The 16,316-nt window shown below is 39.6% G+C and overlaps 3 protein-coding genes and 1 long non-coding RNA gene across 10 annotated transcripts in view; 2 read left to right on the top strand and 2 right to left on the bottom strand.

Moving 5' to 3' along the window:
- The first annotated feature begins 2,499 nt into the window (after positions 1 to 2,499).
- LOC118877090 (uncharacterized) lies at positions 2,500 to 3,685 on the top strand. Its single transcript, XR_005014024.3, has 2 exons — positions 2,500 to 2,937; positions 2,990 to 3,685. It is a non-coding gene; the product is annotated as an uncharacterized lncRNA (long non-coding RNA).
- A 1,017-nt stretch (positions 3,686 to 4,702) lies between these two features.
- Pngl (N-glycanase Pngl) lies at positions 4,703 to 7,371 on the bottom strand. 3 transcript variants are annotated; one of them, XM_036821893.3, is made up of 7 exons: positions 6,976 to 7,336; positions 6,814 to 6,911; positions 5,916 to 6,751; positions 5,768 to 5,852; positions 5,609 to 5,717; positions 4,946 to 5,551; positions 4,703 to 4,888 (listed from the first exon to the last, which is right to left on the bottom strand). In XM_036821893.3, exons 1-6 carry the CDS (start codon positions 7,334 to 7,336, stop codon positions 5,142 to 5,144), a joined length of 1,899 nt encoding a protein of 632 aa, XP_036677788.1. In that variant the 3' UTR covers positions 4,703 to 4,888; positions 4,946 to 5,141. The 3 variants fall into 3 exon arrangements, with proteins under 3 accessions (XP_036677788.1, XP_036677790.1, XP_036677789.1); XM_036821895.3 differs by having other exon boundaries at positions 5,609 to 5,705; XM_036821894.3 differs by lacking the exon at positions 4,703 to 4,888 and having other exon boundaries at positions 4,942 to 5,551; positions 6,976 to 7,371.
- A 3,280-nt stretch (positions 7,372 to 10,651) lies between these two features.
- Positions 10,652 to 12,513, top strand: Act42A (Actin 42A). The gene is made up of 2 exons (XM_017075981.4): positions 10,652 to 10,810; positions 11,005 to 12,513. The coding sequence occupies exon 2, from the start codon at positions 11,027 to 11,029 to the stop codon at positions 12,155 to 12,157; it is 1,131 nt and encodes a 376-aa protein (XP_016931470.1). The 5' UTR covers positions 10,652 to 10,810; positions 11,005 to 11,026; the 3' UTR covers positions 12,158 to 12,513.
- Positions 12,514 to 14,111: 1,598 nt separating this feature from the next.
- The window catches only part of Src42A (Tyrosine-protein kinase Src42A), a 70,076-nt gene continuing 67,871 nt past the window's right edge, over positions 14,112 to 16,316 (bottom strand). For all 5 annotated transcript variants that reach the window (XM_036814046.3, XM_036814047.3, XM_065863174.2 and 2 more), the window contains 5 exons: positions 15,947 to 16,115; positions 15,726 to 15,884; positions 15,444 to 15,621; positions 15,212 to 15,378; positions 14,112 to 15,140 (listed from right to left, as the gene is read on the bottom strand). In XM_036814046.3, coding sequence (XP_036669941.3) covers positions 14,932 to 15,140; positions 15,212 to 15,378; positions 15,444 to 15,621; positions 15,726 to 15,884; positions 15,947 to 16,115 — 882 coding nt within the window. In that variant the 3' untranslated portion in view covers positions 14,112 to 14,931. The remainder of the gene's footprint in view (positions 15,141 to 15,211; positions 15,379 to 15,443; positions 15,622 to 15,725; positions 15,885 to 15,946; positions 16,116 to 16,316) is intronic.

Raw genomic sequence — 16,316 nt, 5'->3', positions numbered from 1 at the left:
ATAAATGGAATGTTCAAAGAATTTTTTTGTTTATGTAAACTTGCCATCTTTCCCGCGCCATCTGTAATCCAGCTCCGAGTCCCAACAGGCATTTTGGACCTTGAGGAAGTGGGAGCCGGATTGAAAACGGGGTTGTTCCCTCGCCCAGCATCCAGTTGTCCCTTAGAAGCCATCCGCTTTAGCTGCCAAATAGCTGGTGGAGAGTCCTGAGGTTCCCCAATGGAGAGCTTGTCGAAGATCGTTCCGGTGGTCCTGCTAAAAAGATACTTCTATTAGTACAACGTTGCGGGTTTGCCCTGTTGTGGTACTGCTTCCTGTCGGTGAAGTCCCACAATAATATGCAACAGTTTGAAACAGGCGTCCTCTTTTATCTGCACTGACCTCCTACAGTCGTTTTTCGGGTTATCTTTCCATTTTTACGCGGCGCGGCCGCGGCTTACGGCGTTCATCGAAATTCACTCGATAAATCTGTTATTTTTATTTTAAAATGTTTTGTTTTTTTAATTAGGTATATAAAATTTAAAAAAAATAAAAATAAAAAAAAAACGTAGTCCCGCCTTTTTTTAAGAAAAAAATTTTGTTCTTGTCAAAAAGTTGTTTCTTAATATGTTTTTTTTATGAAAAGATCAAACTGAATATAATATATTGGCGTTTTTTATTTACCATTTTTTAAGTGAAATTTTAATTTTATAATTGTTAACATTATAATTCTTAACAAAAATACTAAAATCCTGTATATCAACGTTAAGTAAGTGAAATAATATTGTAAAATAACTTTAAAGTAATCGTCGTTTAACAACAAAGATATATGCACATTGTTTTTTTAAGAAAACATCGAAATTGGCATTTACCAGACAAAAGTACGGGAAATACAAAGTATTAAGTAGAGGCGTTAAAAACTAAATTAAAGAGAAAGTCCGCAAAAGTGCGCTTTTATACTAACTGAGCTTAATGAGAAATAAATACTCTACAAGATAAAAAGGTTTCAGAGGTAAAAACAGCTTGAATCACTTTGTAGCTCCATTTAAAAATACAAAATAACTTAAATATTTAGTTTTTAATTTTTTGAGGTTAGATATTACAAACGAATATACGAGTATTACAATCAATAAATACAATATAAAGGTCACAAGCACAAGTTACAAACCTCTCTGATTAAATGGTATTTCAAGAACTGCAGTGCTTTGTTTAGTTTTTCACTATTTGTCAATTTAAACTAATAAGAACAATACATACAAAACAATGCATCAGGATAACATCAATATCTAATGCTTTTAACAGAATCACTTTGTAGCTCCATTTAAAAATACAAAATAACTTAAATATTTAGTTTTTAATTTTTTGAGGTTAGATATTACAAACGAATATACGAGTATTACAATCAATAAATACAATATAAAGGTCACAAACACAAGTTACAAACCTCTCTGATTAAATGGTATTTCAAGAACTGCAGTGCTTTGTTTAGTTTTTCACTATTTGTCAATTTAAACTAATAAGAACAATACATACAAAACAATGCATCAGGATAACATCAATATCTAATGCTTTTAACAGAAAAGTTTAACAGTGCGCACCACTGTTAAGGTATCTGCCGTGAAAGCCTGTTTTTATTTCAACGAGGCGGCAGCGCTAGTAAATCTCCTTTTATTCCTAATAGTTTAAATTGTTAAAAAGTGTAAAACTAAACAAAGCACTGCAGTTTTTGAAATACCATTCAATCAGAGGGACTTGTAACTTGTGTTTGTGACCTTGATATTGTATTTATTGATTGTGGTGCCCGCATATTCGTGTTCTAGTTCTAACCTCAAAAATAAAAAACCATGATTCCAGCTGTTTCCACCTCTAAAACCTTTTATGTCTTCTAAAGAATTTAGTTCTTATTGAGCTCGGTTAGTATACAAGTGCACTTCTGCGCACTTTCTCTAAAATTTAAAGACCTGTACCTAATACCGTAAATTTCTCGCATTTTTGTCTGGTAAATGCCAGTTTCGATGTTATCTTAAAAAAAAACAGTGAATTATTATATCTTATTAAATAACGATTATTTTAAAATTATTTTACAAGATCATTTCACTTACTTAACTTTGATATAAAGGATTTTAGGATTTTTGTTAAGAATTATAATGGTAACAATGTACAAAATTACAATTTCACTTAAAAAATAGAAAATAAAAAACGACAATATTTTTCTTAAATTCAGTTTGGTTTTCTTTAAAAAAAAATTAAGAAAAAAAATGGTTTATTTAATTACCAAGAAAATGTATTTATTTTAAAAAAAGGCGGGATCACGCTTGTCTTATTTATTTTGTTCCCTTTAAATTTGATATACCTAATTTAAAAAACAAAACATTTAAATGTTGCTTCGTTTTTAAGTTATTAATTAATGCCACAAAAAGTAGAAAAATTCCCCATAGTGCACTGCTGGAAATCACTGGCCGCGTTTAGCAGAACAACATGATAAATGATTACTGTTGGATAAGTAATCAGTGTTCAAGTGTTCTGCTGAACGCTCATGATACATAACGACGTCGGCGAAGTAAAAAATGTTTCCTATGAAACTCCACTATGTATTTCAAAAATTTTTTAAATTAGTCCTAGTGCAAGGTTTTGACAATCACTTTACAAACAAATGTCTTTTTTAATAAAATTGCGTTTGTAAAATCTATCTGCCACTGTAACTGCAGCATTGCGCACAGCAATCGTGGACACGTAAAAATCAATCAATCAAATCTTATCGATGTTTTACTCATATATACGCTTACGCCAGCAGTATGGTATCATGTATTACGAAAAGGTAACGTACTATTTTTAAGTTCCATTTTTACTGATCATGATGCGAGAATTCTTGCAACATGATCCGTAATCAAGATAGAACCGCTTGGACCCTTTTAAGTACTTATAACACCTTCATCCTTTTTTGACTATATCCATTTTGTAAGTACCCATTTTGGGATGTGGATGCGCCTTGAAATGTTTTTTCCTGTAGATAAGCTTATACGTTTTGGTGCAACAGAGGGCAGGTCATGCCACGGACTTAAGCTGGAGGTTGGCAATATCCTTAAAAAAAGCATAACAATATTTTTTTCAAGATGAGATCAATTGCTGAGTTCCAATCCGAAGCTCCACCAACAATAATTTGCTTATCCGGCGCCATTGCAGTGCATATTCTTTCCTTCTCATTCCGTGTGTGCGGTCTCACTGAAGCAAGTTGTAGAGAATTGTGAGTTTTGTATGTAAAAAAGTCGCTGAAGCGGTAACCCCCTCTGTGTAAGTAGGCTATTACCAAAGAAGCTGAATCAAAAAAAGCTGAGAAACGGAATACCATGTGAAAAATTGGTTTTATAGCAATGAAAACACTTTCTAAAAGTGGACTTTCAAAAAAATTGGACATATTCAATAAGTGCCAAATAGGTTAAGAATAGTCTTGTACTATTCAAACGGAATTTTTACGACCTTTCCGTTAATGACAAAATGTACTTGAAGTAAGTTAAAATTAAGAGTATATTTAACTTTTGTTTCGTAAAAATACTTATGCCGACTAGTATACTTAACATTTCTTGTGCTTTTACGCCTTTAACCCTTTAGTTGTTTGTCAAATTCCTTGCAAAAAAATCAAATTCAGAAATTTCGGTAAAGAATAAATCGGCATCGAAACTGAGAGACTTGAGTGCGAGAAAGGAAACGCTTTAAATTTTGTTAATTTATCTTTTTTTACCGCCACTCACATAAAAATTTTTTTAGATTACATTTTCCTTTTAATAATTTAGTAATTTAGGTTACTACAATTGACTTACTTGGGCATATTTTTATACCCGTTACTCTTAGAGTGAAAGGTAAAGTATGTAACAGGTAGAAGGGAGCGATTCCTTGATCAGGGGATCACTAGCCGAGTCGATCTAGTCATCTCCGTCTGTTTCTATGAACGCTATGATCTTGGAAACTATAAGAGCTAGAATGTTGGGACTTGGCATGCAGAGCGAGTTTGTTTCAGCAGGGTGCCATGGCCATGCCAAAAATGATTGAAATCGGAAAAAAGTTATAACCAAACAATAATTAATAATGGATGAAGGTTTTACGTTACGTGGCGTTTTAGTGATATCTTGTAAACAGCCGCTAGGAATGAACGATAGGTGGCGCTTTTTTTTTTAGCTGTGTAACACGTACCTGAGTTTCACTAGTCAAAAATCACATTCATAATCATACTCATAGTTCAGTCGTTTAAGATTGAACTCCAATACCTTAAAATTGTTTGATAACTTGAAGATGCTATCACCGCTCTCGTGCTCTTGCCCAGGTAGGGCTGGCTACACCTTCCACACGGGGTTGAGTGGGATAGGCACGGTCCGCACTGCACTACTACTACTACATACAAAGTTAAGCTACTCTAGTGCAGACAGCAACTAAGAAATTATTAAATGTATATTAACTTCTGTACATATTATTATTATTTGGAAATCCAAAGTCTATATAGCCCAGGACCGTATCACTCAAAAACATATGCAAGAAATGTATACATAAAACTTAACCAAAAAAGACTAAAAAAATAAGCATACAATCCAACAAGGCACTTGTTCTGAAACAGTTATAGTTCCTTTTAAAAACACTACCATAAAAAAAAATTTGATACGAAAAACGACTTTGTAAATAGACTTTTTAACATGTTTCTATTTGGCCCACTGCATTGCAAAATCTGACCATCTTTTCGTGCATCATGCCGAAACATCCTTAAAACGGTTTTTATTTAATCGAATGTATAAGAAATTATTTTCAGAAATGTGATTTCAGAAGTTTTGATGTTGAAGGTGGAAACGTATCTAATTTTGTACCTCATCAAGAGGTATTTTTCTTAGTTATACTTTATAGAGTCGGAAACGCTTCTTTTTACCTGTTAAATAAAAAAATATTTTTCATGAGTAGTCACATTTTACAAACTGGTGCTTACTTGTATTTCATCTTTAGGACCTAAGAGGACATCTTTTGGCTTGAAGTAGAATTTCAGTGACATTATGTGTCATGATCTTACATATATGAACAAATATCCATTATTTGGTGTATTTCACATTTTCATCCACACTAGGAATCGTAATTGCTTATCTACAGTTAGACTTTGATTTTTGAATATATTTTTTTAGCAGGCTTCAGTGTAGTTCAACCTCCAATTCGAAGGGGTAGTCTCGGGAATTTAGACTCTGCCTGAAGAGTTGGGTATGCTGCCACGCCATGTCGCCCTTGCCACCAGTAAGCTTGGCCACAATTTGGAAACCATTGGCATTATCTACCGAACTGCTTCCATCCATGGCTTCAACGGTCACTGTGATTTTTCCGTCTACAAAAGTTTTGGTCTCAAAAACCAAGTTGTAGGACTTAACTTGTAAATTGGTCTTGCTAAAGTCGAACTTCCAAACGATTTCACCACCTTCAGTATCCTCCAGTCTGGCCAGATAGGCCATTTTCCAATCGTGCTCAACTTTGCGAAATATGTTTTTTGAAGAAAATAGCGCATTTTGCCAACTTTTATAAGTGTTCAGAATTGTTACGTCTCCTTTATCTGCGAACATGTAAGTTTAGTGTATTCCCAATTATTTAAGATAGTTACAACACCTACCTTTGGCATACCGTTCGTAAGTGTCTGTTGCGCAGCTGTAACGCAAATTAAGTTGGCGTTTTTGCATCTCAACTTCATTCAGGTTGAAAACAAAAATCTGTAAATACACCTAAGTATAAGTCGTCACAATCGACCGACAGGATATCACAGGTTACTTACGTTGGTAAAAGTGTGCTCTCCCCGTGACTGTCGCCACGAGAGACTACCCGAACTTCTTCCCTTTAGCTCGTGCTCCGTCGGCTTGCTGAGAAGAAAAACGATTGATTAATTGGAGCGCTGATCTTTGGAAAGAGGGTTAAAAGCTTACCGATCTACGGTCAAGCCGATGACTTCGCGCATGTTGAGCTGGCCCAGCAAAATCTTTCGTTCCGCAGTGCAATTTCTTCGCCGCTTTGTTCGAATTTCCACCAGCGCTTGCACCATTTCCTTTTCAGTGCAAAGCTTTCGCAACTGTAGGATCTTTTGGTGATCGTTCGTGTAGCGCCAAGTTACATCTTGGATGTCATCTCGCGAGTAGGCGAGCACATAGTCGATGTGACGCTTCCAGCCGTGCTGATACATCAGCGGCGAATCCACAACGTTCTCGGAGGGGTCAACGTGCAACCACCGCATCTGCGCCTCGGAATACACCTCGGACCACACGTGATCAAAATGGGAGTGCACAATGCGCGCGTCGTAGTCCAGGGTTCGACAAAGGAATGTGAAGCAGTTAGCGTACTCACCGCAACGGCCCTTGCGCGAGACCAAGAGCTGGGAAATGTCATTATATCGGTAGAACTTGCTCTCCTGGCCGCAGCAGACATTGATCTCCACCCGAACATCACCCTCGCGTTGTGTGCGGCGCAGCTTGCTTTCCTCACTACCGCACACGCGGCACGGTATATTGTTAACCCACTGGAAGAACTGAGTGCTGAACCAGTTGACCAGCTCGACGAGCAGCAGGTCCCGAACATCAGGCTCCTTTTCCTCGCACTCTCCCAGGGCAATTCGCTCCTGAATTTCTGTAAGTTTCTCGGTTGCCCTTTCAGTCAGCTCGTCCACGGGAATCAGCGTGCGGCCAGTGGCGAGCAGAAGCTCGTCTTCGTACTGCATAACTGCATCAGAGTACAGTTCCAGCGACTGCAGAAAAAAGTTGGTGGTGCGCTGAAAACAAACTATCTGGTGAGAATTCAGCCGAAATCAATGGTGATGGATGTCTCGCTTACCAGCACACGGGGAAAGGCGATTCGCTGACGATACTCCACCGAGGGCTTGATAAACAATGGCGAGGGCGTGTTGCTGACGGAACTTTGTTGGGGCGGACCTGCCGAAGAACCGAAGCTTAGGATTAAGATGCAGACACATCTTGCCCCCAGGTAAAAGCTTACTCTTAGGCACAGTTTCACTGAGCCAGGCAGAGCGCCGATCGCTCAGCGCATCCCGGTACTTCCGCACCTGCTGCAGGGACACTCCGGTGGGCAGGGTAAAGGCGTTGGAGGCCGGTGCGCGGACGAAGCCGATGGCTTCCAGCAGCTTCTCACACCCGGGCAGCGTGAGCAGCTTCTCCTTGATCGCTTTGTTCTCCAACCGTATGGTGCGGAATTTTGAGTTGTCCGGCTGCGCCAACACGTTTTCCAACAGCACAAGAAGGATGCGCACAGCTTCCAAGTACGCTTTCTTTTGTTGTTTTCCCGTGGAACGGGTCTTCGGCTCTATCTGGTGAACGCACTCCAAGTTGATGTCCACCATGTTGATGACTAGTTACCGCTATTACATACATAGGTGAGAGAGGAGCCAAGTTGAAGCCAAGGGCACGCAATTTCTTCAACTGCAGAAAAACGATAACAATTTTATAACCGTGTTCCACTGGTACTATTACATTTTAAATATTGCTCATTGTGAACTACCTTATTATACCCGTTACTCGAAGAGTAAAAGGGTATACTAGGTTCGTCGGAAAGTATGTAACAGGCAGAAGGAAGCGTTTCCGACCCCATAAAGTATATATACATATGTTCTTGATCAGAATCACTAGCCGAGTCGATCTAGCCATGTCCGTCTGTCCGTATGAACGCTGAGATCTCGGAAACTATAAAAGCTACAATACTGGGATTAGGCATGCAGATTCCTGAGATTGGTCTCGTCAATACCTATCTATTGATCAAAAAAAGTATGTTACAGGTAAAAGGTGTATGTAAAGTATATATATTCTTGATCAGGATCACAAACCAAGTCGATCAAGCCATGTCCGTCTGGCTGTCTGTCCGATCTCGGAAACTATAAAAGCAAAAGATTTGGGATTCGGCATGCAGATTCTTAAAGTTCTGAGACAGCGCTAGTTTATTTTAGAAGGGTGCCACACCCACTCTTACGCCCATACGCCCACGCTAAAACCTGTCTAGCGTCGACATTTGTGAAGATGTTGTAAAAGTGTATATGCAATTTTGTTTCCACTATCAATGTGTACCTTCATGCCAAATTTATACAAATCTGATCATCTATTAAAAAATTATTAGGAAGGAAAGGATGCGATTTAAGGTGGCGCTGGTGCAGGGTGTGCAAGATTATGAACAGTCGCTTTGCTGCTTGCATATCTCCATCTTCATAGCTCTCCCCTTAAAGCGTCGATGTAACTCTAAGTTCTTCTTCTTGACAGTGGAAACAATGATGACCGGGAACAATAAAAAATGGTAAGCGCAGAGGCAACAGGTTTGGTTAGATTAGCCAGATCAGCTGATATCGGATGGTATATGGTGGATCTCCTTTGTGGCAACCGTATTTTCACATTTGTCAAATATCGCAAACGTTTCGAACGGATGGACTCTAAGGGATGGGGGTATTATATCCTCTGCCCACAGCCGTGCAAAATCGCTGTGGCATTTTTAAGTGGATTCTTGTTCACAAGCAAAGGATTCTTGTTCATCAGCAAACCGAATACGAAAGGAGGGGAAATGCCAATTCAGTTGCTCCGAAAAATATGTGAAAGTGAATAGGGTATTGTCAGAAAATTGTCATTGGAGCAGGCCCAAGGAGCCTCCCAACGCCACGGGAGTTTAAAGGAAATCGCCGTAAAGACCCTGCACCTGTTGCACCAAAACGTACATTATTTATCTAAAGAAAAAGCCATTTAAAGGCGCATCCATCTCTCAAAATAGTTGCTTAAAAAATTGATGTAGTCAAAACACAGTGTGCGACGCAGGAGTTAAAAAAAAATTTCAACTACCGTAAATAATAATTTTTTTTGTTAAACAAAAAAATGATGGCAAAGAACAATACTAAAAAAAGCAACTAAACGAGTACATTTCTTATGCATCACAGTTTCAATAGCCGGTCTAATTTTTATTTTTCCAGTTTATATATTTTTATTTTATTTTGAAAGATAAACGGTATTATTTGAGTTCTACACATATCCCAAAAAATAATTATTATTTGTTGAGTTTTATTTTCAGGTCCAGAAATTATTATTATTCCATAAGTTTTATTTTTCGCTTGACAATAACGCATACTTGTTGATTTTTATTTTCTGATTGAAAAGTTAAACTTATTCCTTAAGTTATATGTTTTAATTGAAAATTTAACTCAAACTGCAATTTAAGCTAGATGTCTTTGAAAATATATGTTTTAAGTCGATGACGAACAACACTAATTTTAAATTTATACAATTACGGTGACATCACCAAAAAAAATTTTTATATGTTTTTTACATAGCCCTAGTACTCAGATCGGCTAAGAGTGTCACTAGTCGAAAAATCGTATTCTTTGTAGTGTGACCGAAGTTTTCAACGTTCACCCGCAATGCATGTGGCAAGGTCTTACAAGCGGCTTAGGGGCCGTCCATAAACCACGTGGACAGTTTTGGGGGGAGGGGGGGGGGGGCTTCGTCAAAAGTCCACGATTTTCCACGAGGGGGGGGAGGGGGGCTCGAGGTAAATGTCCACCTGGACATAGTAAAAATTTAATTTTAATCTTTGTTATTTATTCCACTTTTAAATTTACTATTAAACTTCTATTTATTTACCATTTTTAAAAATCTCTGTAGATATAATTTTTAATAAGAAAAAAAATTTTCAATGAAAAAGTCCAATAAGACAAAATGGGGGGTGGGGTAGTTAAAAATCCACGATTGTCCACGAGGGGGGGTTAAAAAGTGCTTAAAATTTGTCCACGTGGTTTATGGACGGCCCCTTATTGTTGCCAAATGGAAAACAAATCAATTTAAAAAAGAAAAGTCTGCTGGTGCAGAATGAAATTTAAATAAAAATAAATAAAATGTTCAACGAATGTTTTTATTTATGTAAATTAGAAGTTTAAGGCTTCCTTTTCGATCCACGGATGCTTCGCCATCTTTCCCGCCATCTCTAGTCCAACTCCGAGTCCCAATAGGCTGGCCAATAATGGCTGGTGATGGCTCCTCCAGCTATCCTTTAGCGGGAGACCATAATTTCTCCTCCCTATAGAAGCCGGCGCGTCCTCCATCTCCGCTTTAGCTGTCAAGTAGCTGGTGGAGGTGGAGTCCTCAATGGTGAGCTCGTCCTTCCCACTGCGATTCTTTAGTGGATCTCCTCCAGCTCTTCAACTATTCTGCGGATTTGCCCCGTTGTGGTATTGCTTCCTGTAGGTCAAGTCCCATAATAAGTGGCAACAGCTTGGATTAGGCGTCCTTTTTCATCTGCACTGACCTCCTTTAGCCGTTTTTGGTGTTTTTCTTCCATTTTTAATTTTTAAATTTCCCACCGCTTCTGCACGAACATCGCCAAAGATTAATTTTCTTATTCTTTGGGCCGCGGCTAACGGCGTTCCTCAAAAATTCACTCGCGAGATCTGGTATTTTTTCTGGTATTTCCTTAGCTCATCTGAGTACCTCGCTGAAAAACAGACACGACGAAAAGCTTTAGCCGCCTGTTTGCCTCTCGCTCACCCCTACGGTTAGCTCGCTGTTTTCGTCGATGTGAGTACTAGAGTATATTTAACAGGAATACCCATAATAAATTAAGCCTAGGCAAACTGAAAATCGAAAAACCAGTTCCGTTCCTTTCATAGTGGATGTACAGTATTTTTCAATAGTTGAGTACCACATTATATTTGGACGCAGATGGTCTCACTGCTTTTCAACCACTTTAACGAAAAAGTAGGCGTCGGTCAATTCAATCTTGGAGCGTCTGTCATTGTGCTTGGAGTGCGCAGCGGATAACTAAAACCTATCTTTACATATTTCCATAAAAGGTAAGGTTTCTGCCCGGCTCTTTGTTCAATTTTGGGTGCGGGAGTCCTTCGCTCCGCTCCGCTCGCCTGCATGTTTTATGAATGGAGGAATAAAGTGGAGGATGGTTTATGGCCGCACTTTTCTTTTGCGGCAGAATCCCCCGCCCAGTCTCCTTGATTCGAGTGTACATATCCGGCGTTTTTTTCCTTTGTAGATATCAATCTATCTGCAGCAAAATGTGTGACGAAGAGGTTGCAGCTTTGGTGGTCGACAACGGATCTGGAATGTGCAAAGCCGGCTTTGCCGGTGATGACGCACCGCGTGCTGTCTTCCCCTCGATTGTGGGCCGTCCACGTCACCAAGGCGTGATGGTTGGAATGGGTCAGAAGGACTCGTATGTGGGCGATGAGGCGCAGAGCAAGCGTGGTATCCTCACTCTGAAGTACCCAATCGAGCACGGCATCGTGACCAACTGGGACGACATGGAGAAGATCTGGCATCACACTTTCTACAACGAGTTGCGCGTCGCTCCGGAGGAGCACCCAGTCCTGCTGACAGAGGCTCCCTTGAACCCTAAGGCCAACCGTGAGAAGATGACCCAGATCATGTTCGAGACCTTCAACACCCCGGCAATGTATGTGGCCATCCAGGCGGTGCTGTCTCTGTACGCCTCCGGACGTACTACCGGCATTGTGCTAGACTCTGGTGACGGTGTCTCCCACACTGTGCCCATCTATGAGGGTTATGCCCTGCCCCACGCCATTCTTCGTCTGGATCTGGCCGGCCGCGATCTGACCGACTACCTGATGAAGATCCTTACCGAGCGCGGTTACAGCTTCACCACCACCGCCGAGCGCGAAATCGTTCGCGACATTAAGGAAAAGCTCTGCTACGTGGCCCTGGATTTCGAGCAGGAGATGGCCACGGCTGCATCCAGTTCTTCCCTGGAGAAATCGTACGAGCTGCCTGACGGGCAGGTCATCACCATTGGAAACGAGCGCTTCCGCTGCCCTGAGTCGCTCTTTCAGCCCTCTTTCCTGGGCATGGAGGCCTGTGGCATCCACGAGACCACCTACAACTCGATCATGAAGTGCGATGTAGACATTCGCAAGGATCTTTACGCCAACACCGTTCTGTCCGGCGGTACTACCATGTACCCGGGTATCGCTGACCGCATGCAGAAGGAAATCACTGCGCTGGCTCCATCGACCATGAAGATAAAGATTGTTGCCCCGCCGGAACGCAAGTACTCCGTCTGGATAGGCGGCTCCATTCTAGCCTCGCTGTCCACTTTCCAGCAGATGTGGATCTCGAAGCAGGAATACGACGAGTCCGGCCCCTCCATCGTCCATCGCAAGTGCTTCTAAGCAAAGATGGGCGTGGTCATGCCAAACCGAACACACCCACTACAGACAAAGGGCGGGAGTCGGATGTATAAGGCATGAGTACATTAATACCGGGAGCAAGCGCACAACTCTCCTGCTCCTTCCAAAAGAATGCATTCCATCAACTTTTATGCACAATTATACACGTACGCATCAGCTTTACATACTGTTTTATTCGAAATTCAAGTTCATATGCCCATTGGCGTTTATAAAATCAATTCATATGTAATTTTCTTTACTTCATGCATTCCTACATATGTATTAAAATAAAACATACCATACCACTAAAATACTTGTAACAGCTTTTAAGTAATAAAGCGACGAAAAGAACTGAAAAATTCCTTGTTCGCATAATTTTTTGATGGCACTGCTAGCAATTGGCTAATAAATGACTAAGCGGGTCTGTGGCATTGATATTTTAATAGCTAAGCGCTTATTTTACTGCCACGTTTGTGCGTGGGAGTCAACTGCGATAAACACTTATACAAAAAGCAAACTTGGTGATTTGGAGTCAGTTGGGAGCCATCATTGGTTTCCAGGAAGGGTTTTGATAACAAACAATTGGTCAGCACTGTCTGCGATTTCCGACGGAACGGATATCTGTGCATGAGTGTGATTCAGTTTAGACTCGCTCCGCTTATCGCACGACCTCGCCCAGACATAGCGGTATTTTACGTTGATATAATATACAAATCGAGCGCGCACTCGCAACTCGAGGCGAAAATTTTTCCGCATTGTTGACTCACTCATAAATGTTTGGAGTTGTTTTTGTTGTCATCAATCGGCATTGTGTTTGCGTAGGTCCGTTTATGGGCGGGGTCGGGCTTCCCGTTGTCACTTTGGTAATGAAACGTAGAGAACGACATTTTAGGGGAACTCTGACAAATCTGCGGGTGATCTGGCCGGAGAATCAAGTTGACCAAATTTAATCAGTCGACTAGTAAGCAGTGACTACGGAACTGACACTGTCCAATGGACAGTGTCCATATATGTATGTCATAAATCATATTTTTAAAAAACATTTTTTTCTTTATTTATATATACATATATTGTCAAAACGGGGTAGCATATTTTCTAAGTTTGTAGCTTACATGAATTTGAACGTCGCAGCACGCGGCTACCGGCTTTGTTAAATATGAGTCCAAATGATATCCTTATACTCCGTATTATATATATGATTATTTCTTGTAATATAACTTCATAAATATTAAATATGAGTTTTTTTATATTATTAAATATACATATCTACGCGATTCGTGCATTAATAACCATTCTTACATATGTAGCATGGAGAGCACCGAATTAAATAAATAAATTATAAGGTTCCCTTAACTCTATGTTTTTATTAAAGTTACTTGAGGGAATTTATAGATATATAAAAACATACTTGAACACTTTGTGCATATCTGTACATTCAGATTCATAGTCCACGTAGAATTATAAAAAATCTTTATAGGTTGAGAAAATATATATGTATAGTAAATTTAAATAGATTAATCACTCAAATTGGTTAAAATGTTTTTATTTTTTCGACTGAAGCTCTCTCCTAACTCCTTACAAAAATACTCACCTAAGCAATGTATAGAAAACTTAAGGAGTTGTAAGCTTTGAGGAAAATGAATAAGAAACTAGATACTTGGCAAGTACGATTCTACGAAAGCAGTTATTGCATGTTAAAGAATTTATTAGAACTAAATGTTTTATAATGCAATTTTAAAATCTCATACTTGAAATTATGAATACCAAATTACCAAAGGCAAAAATCTTTTCCAATTCCCCATTTTAAATTGTTCTTACAAGGCTGTAAATTCTCGCCTAATGATGCTGATCTAGAATATATATAGGGTTGGAAATATCTTCTCACTGCACTTCTCTGCAACGATCATTCTTTCGATTATCACATCCCTGCAATTCCATTTCAGAGAATTGGCTTCGATTTCATATTTATAAGTGAAGGGAAGAAATTTATTTTCTTTGTTCTAAATGTACATGTTTTTGTATATGTATATGTGATTACAAATTACACTTAAATGTTTAAAAAAATAATCATATGAATTTAGCATTGCGCACGGCAAGTAACGTATAGCTAGCACTTGATGATTGGCGTTTGTGTTGCTTTTTCTTCTTCTATATCTGAAAAAGCATATAATGTCGTTGATAATGTTGAGTAAGAGTAAGGGTAAGACACGAATTTAATGAATTAACTAAAAGCGAATTATTCGTTTGTATTTGTATGCTGCAATTATCGTTTTCAACTTGACCTATAAACTAGTGAAAATAAAGAAATTTGAAAAAAAGGGCCTCCGCATACATCTGACTTTACGCTTGTATATCTATATATATAAAAGTGTTCGATTATTTATATTTATGCTATATGCGTTATATGAATAATAATACATGTGATATATAAATCAAAAAATACGACAAGGATGTCAGGAGGTATTAATTCGACCAAGTATCAGTATGTTTGTCATAATAAACAACAAAAAGAATGTCCCGATGGAAAGTCCTTTGAAATTGCACTCCACTTTTGCAACTATTTCTTAGCTTAAACGCTAATAACATGAATCGTATCTTATGGAGTTACCTAAACAAGCACGCTGAAGTCTAGAGTGTGCTGTAGTAGAAAATCTATGAAAAGTTGAAGTAAGTAACTTAGTAAAAATTGTCCGTTTTGGGATCCCCGGCGATTATTTGCAGCTGTCTTGCTTATCGTCACGGCTGCTGGCCGCTTCCGTGATTCCGTAAAGCATTTATCAGTAGGCCTGTGCCTCCTTATAGTCGCTCTGGTCGGATGTATAAAAATCTTCCAGCTTCCACTGCAGCGTCTCAAAAGTGGGTCTGCGCATTGGGTCCTTGTGCCAACACTCCAGCATAATCTCGTAAAGGCGTGGCTCGCAATTCGGGGGTTGTGGCATACGGTAGCCGTGCTCCACTTGCGTTAGGACCTCGGCGTTGGTCATGCCTTACCAAAAGGAATTCAGTTGATTATGTTGTTCCATTATTGTAAGTTTCGAAGGCAGTTGAATGACTCACCTGGATATGGTATACGTCCGTATGTGACCAACTCTGTGAGTAAAATACCGAAGCTCCAAACATCAGATTTTATTGAGAATTTGCTGTAGTTTGCAGCCTCGGGAGCCGTCCATTTTATGGGGAAGCGGGCGCCCACTCGTGCCTCGTACTCGTCCTCCTTGATGAGCCTGTACAATGAAGATTCATATTAACTTATGAAACTAACTTGTACGCCCTAAGTTGCTGCCTTTACCTGGCTAAGCCAAAGTCAGCAATCTTGACGATGTTGCCATCACCAACAAGCACATTGCGTGCCGCCAAATCTCGATGGATATAATTTTGGGACTCCAGGTAGGCCATTCCAGCTGCTATTTGCGCTGCCATATCAATCAGAGTTTGCATTTTGAGGCTCCGACCCTTGCCTGCAATGGCTAAAAGATAAAAAACAAAAATAAGCAATTGACACAGTTTTGGTGAATGTAACCAATCAAAATAATGGGATAAACTCATCCATTTAGTTTTATGCTTGGCATACCTTGAAGATATTCCAGCAGGGAACCGTGCTTCATCAGCTCTGTAATTATGTAAATGGGCTCCTCCACAGTGCATACCGCATACAACTGGATGAGCTTGGTGTGGCGTAATTTCTTCATGATCTGAGCCTCCGCTAAGAAGTCCTTGGGATCCATTGTACCTAAAGGGAGAATCAAACATCAATACACCGTACTGCAGGCAATTGGTCAGCAGCAGAATTACCAGATTTCAGAGTTTTAATGGCAACAGGAGTCGTGTTGTTCCATAGTCCCTCCCAGACATCGCCAAACTGCCCTGAACCCAGCTTCCGCACAAATTTCAGGGATGTTCTGTCGATTTCCCACTGATCGCGAGTGCGATGCGAAAGTCCCTCCGTAACAGGTTTCTCGATCTGTGATGCGATTGTTACATGGAGGATAAAGAAATAAATTAGCAAATGCCTTTCTATTGCACATTTTCAGGCGCAGCAGTGTTTAATTTGAATTTGAATAAATGATAGTGCCAATTTTGTAATGAATTTTTAGCGTACATTTCGGCCTTATTTACAAATTACAGGTTTCTTTTTTATTAGCTGGCTCAGATGCGAGTAAGG

The sequence above is a fragment of the Drosophila suzukii genome, chromosome 2R (assembly GCF_043229965.1).
Source record: "Drosophila suzukii chromosome 2R, CBGP_Dsuzu_IsoJpt1.0, whole genome shotgun sequence".
Lineage (NCBI taxonomy): Eukaryota > Metazoa > Arthropoda > Insecta > Diptera > Drosophilidae > Drosophila > Drosophila suzukii.
This window is presented reverse-complemented; position numbering and strand designations above follow the sequence as displayed.

Coding starts and splice junctions, on each gene's coding strand:
- Pngl (XM_036821894.3), bottom strand. CDS start 7,336: ATGGTGGACATCAACTTGGAGTGCGTTCACCAGATAGAGCCGAAGACC. Junction 6,752..6,813: donor TCGCCTTTCCCCGTGTGCTG/GTAAGCGAGACA, acceptor GTTTGTTTTCAG/CGCACCACCAACTTTTTTCT. Junction 5,552..5,608: donor TTACGAACGGTATGCCAAAG/GTAGGTGTTGTA, acceptor ACATGTTCGCAG/ATAAAGGAGACGTAACAATT.
- Act42A (XM_017075981.4), top strand. CDS start 11,027: ATGTGTGACGAAGAGGTTGCAGCTTTGGTGGTCGACAACGGATCTGGA.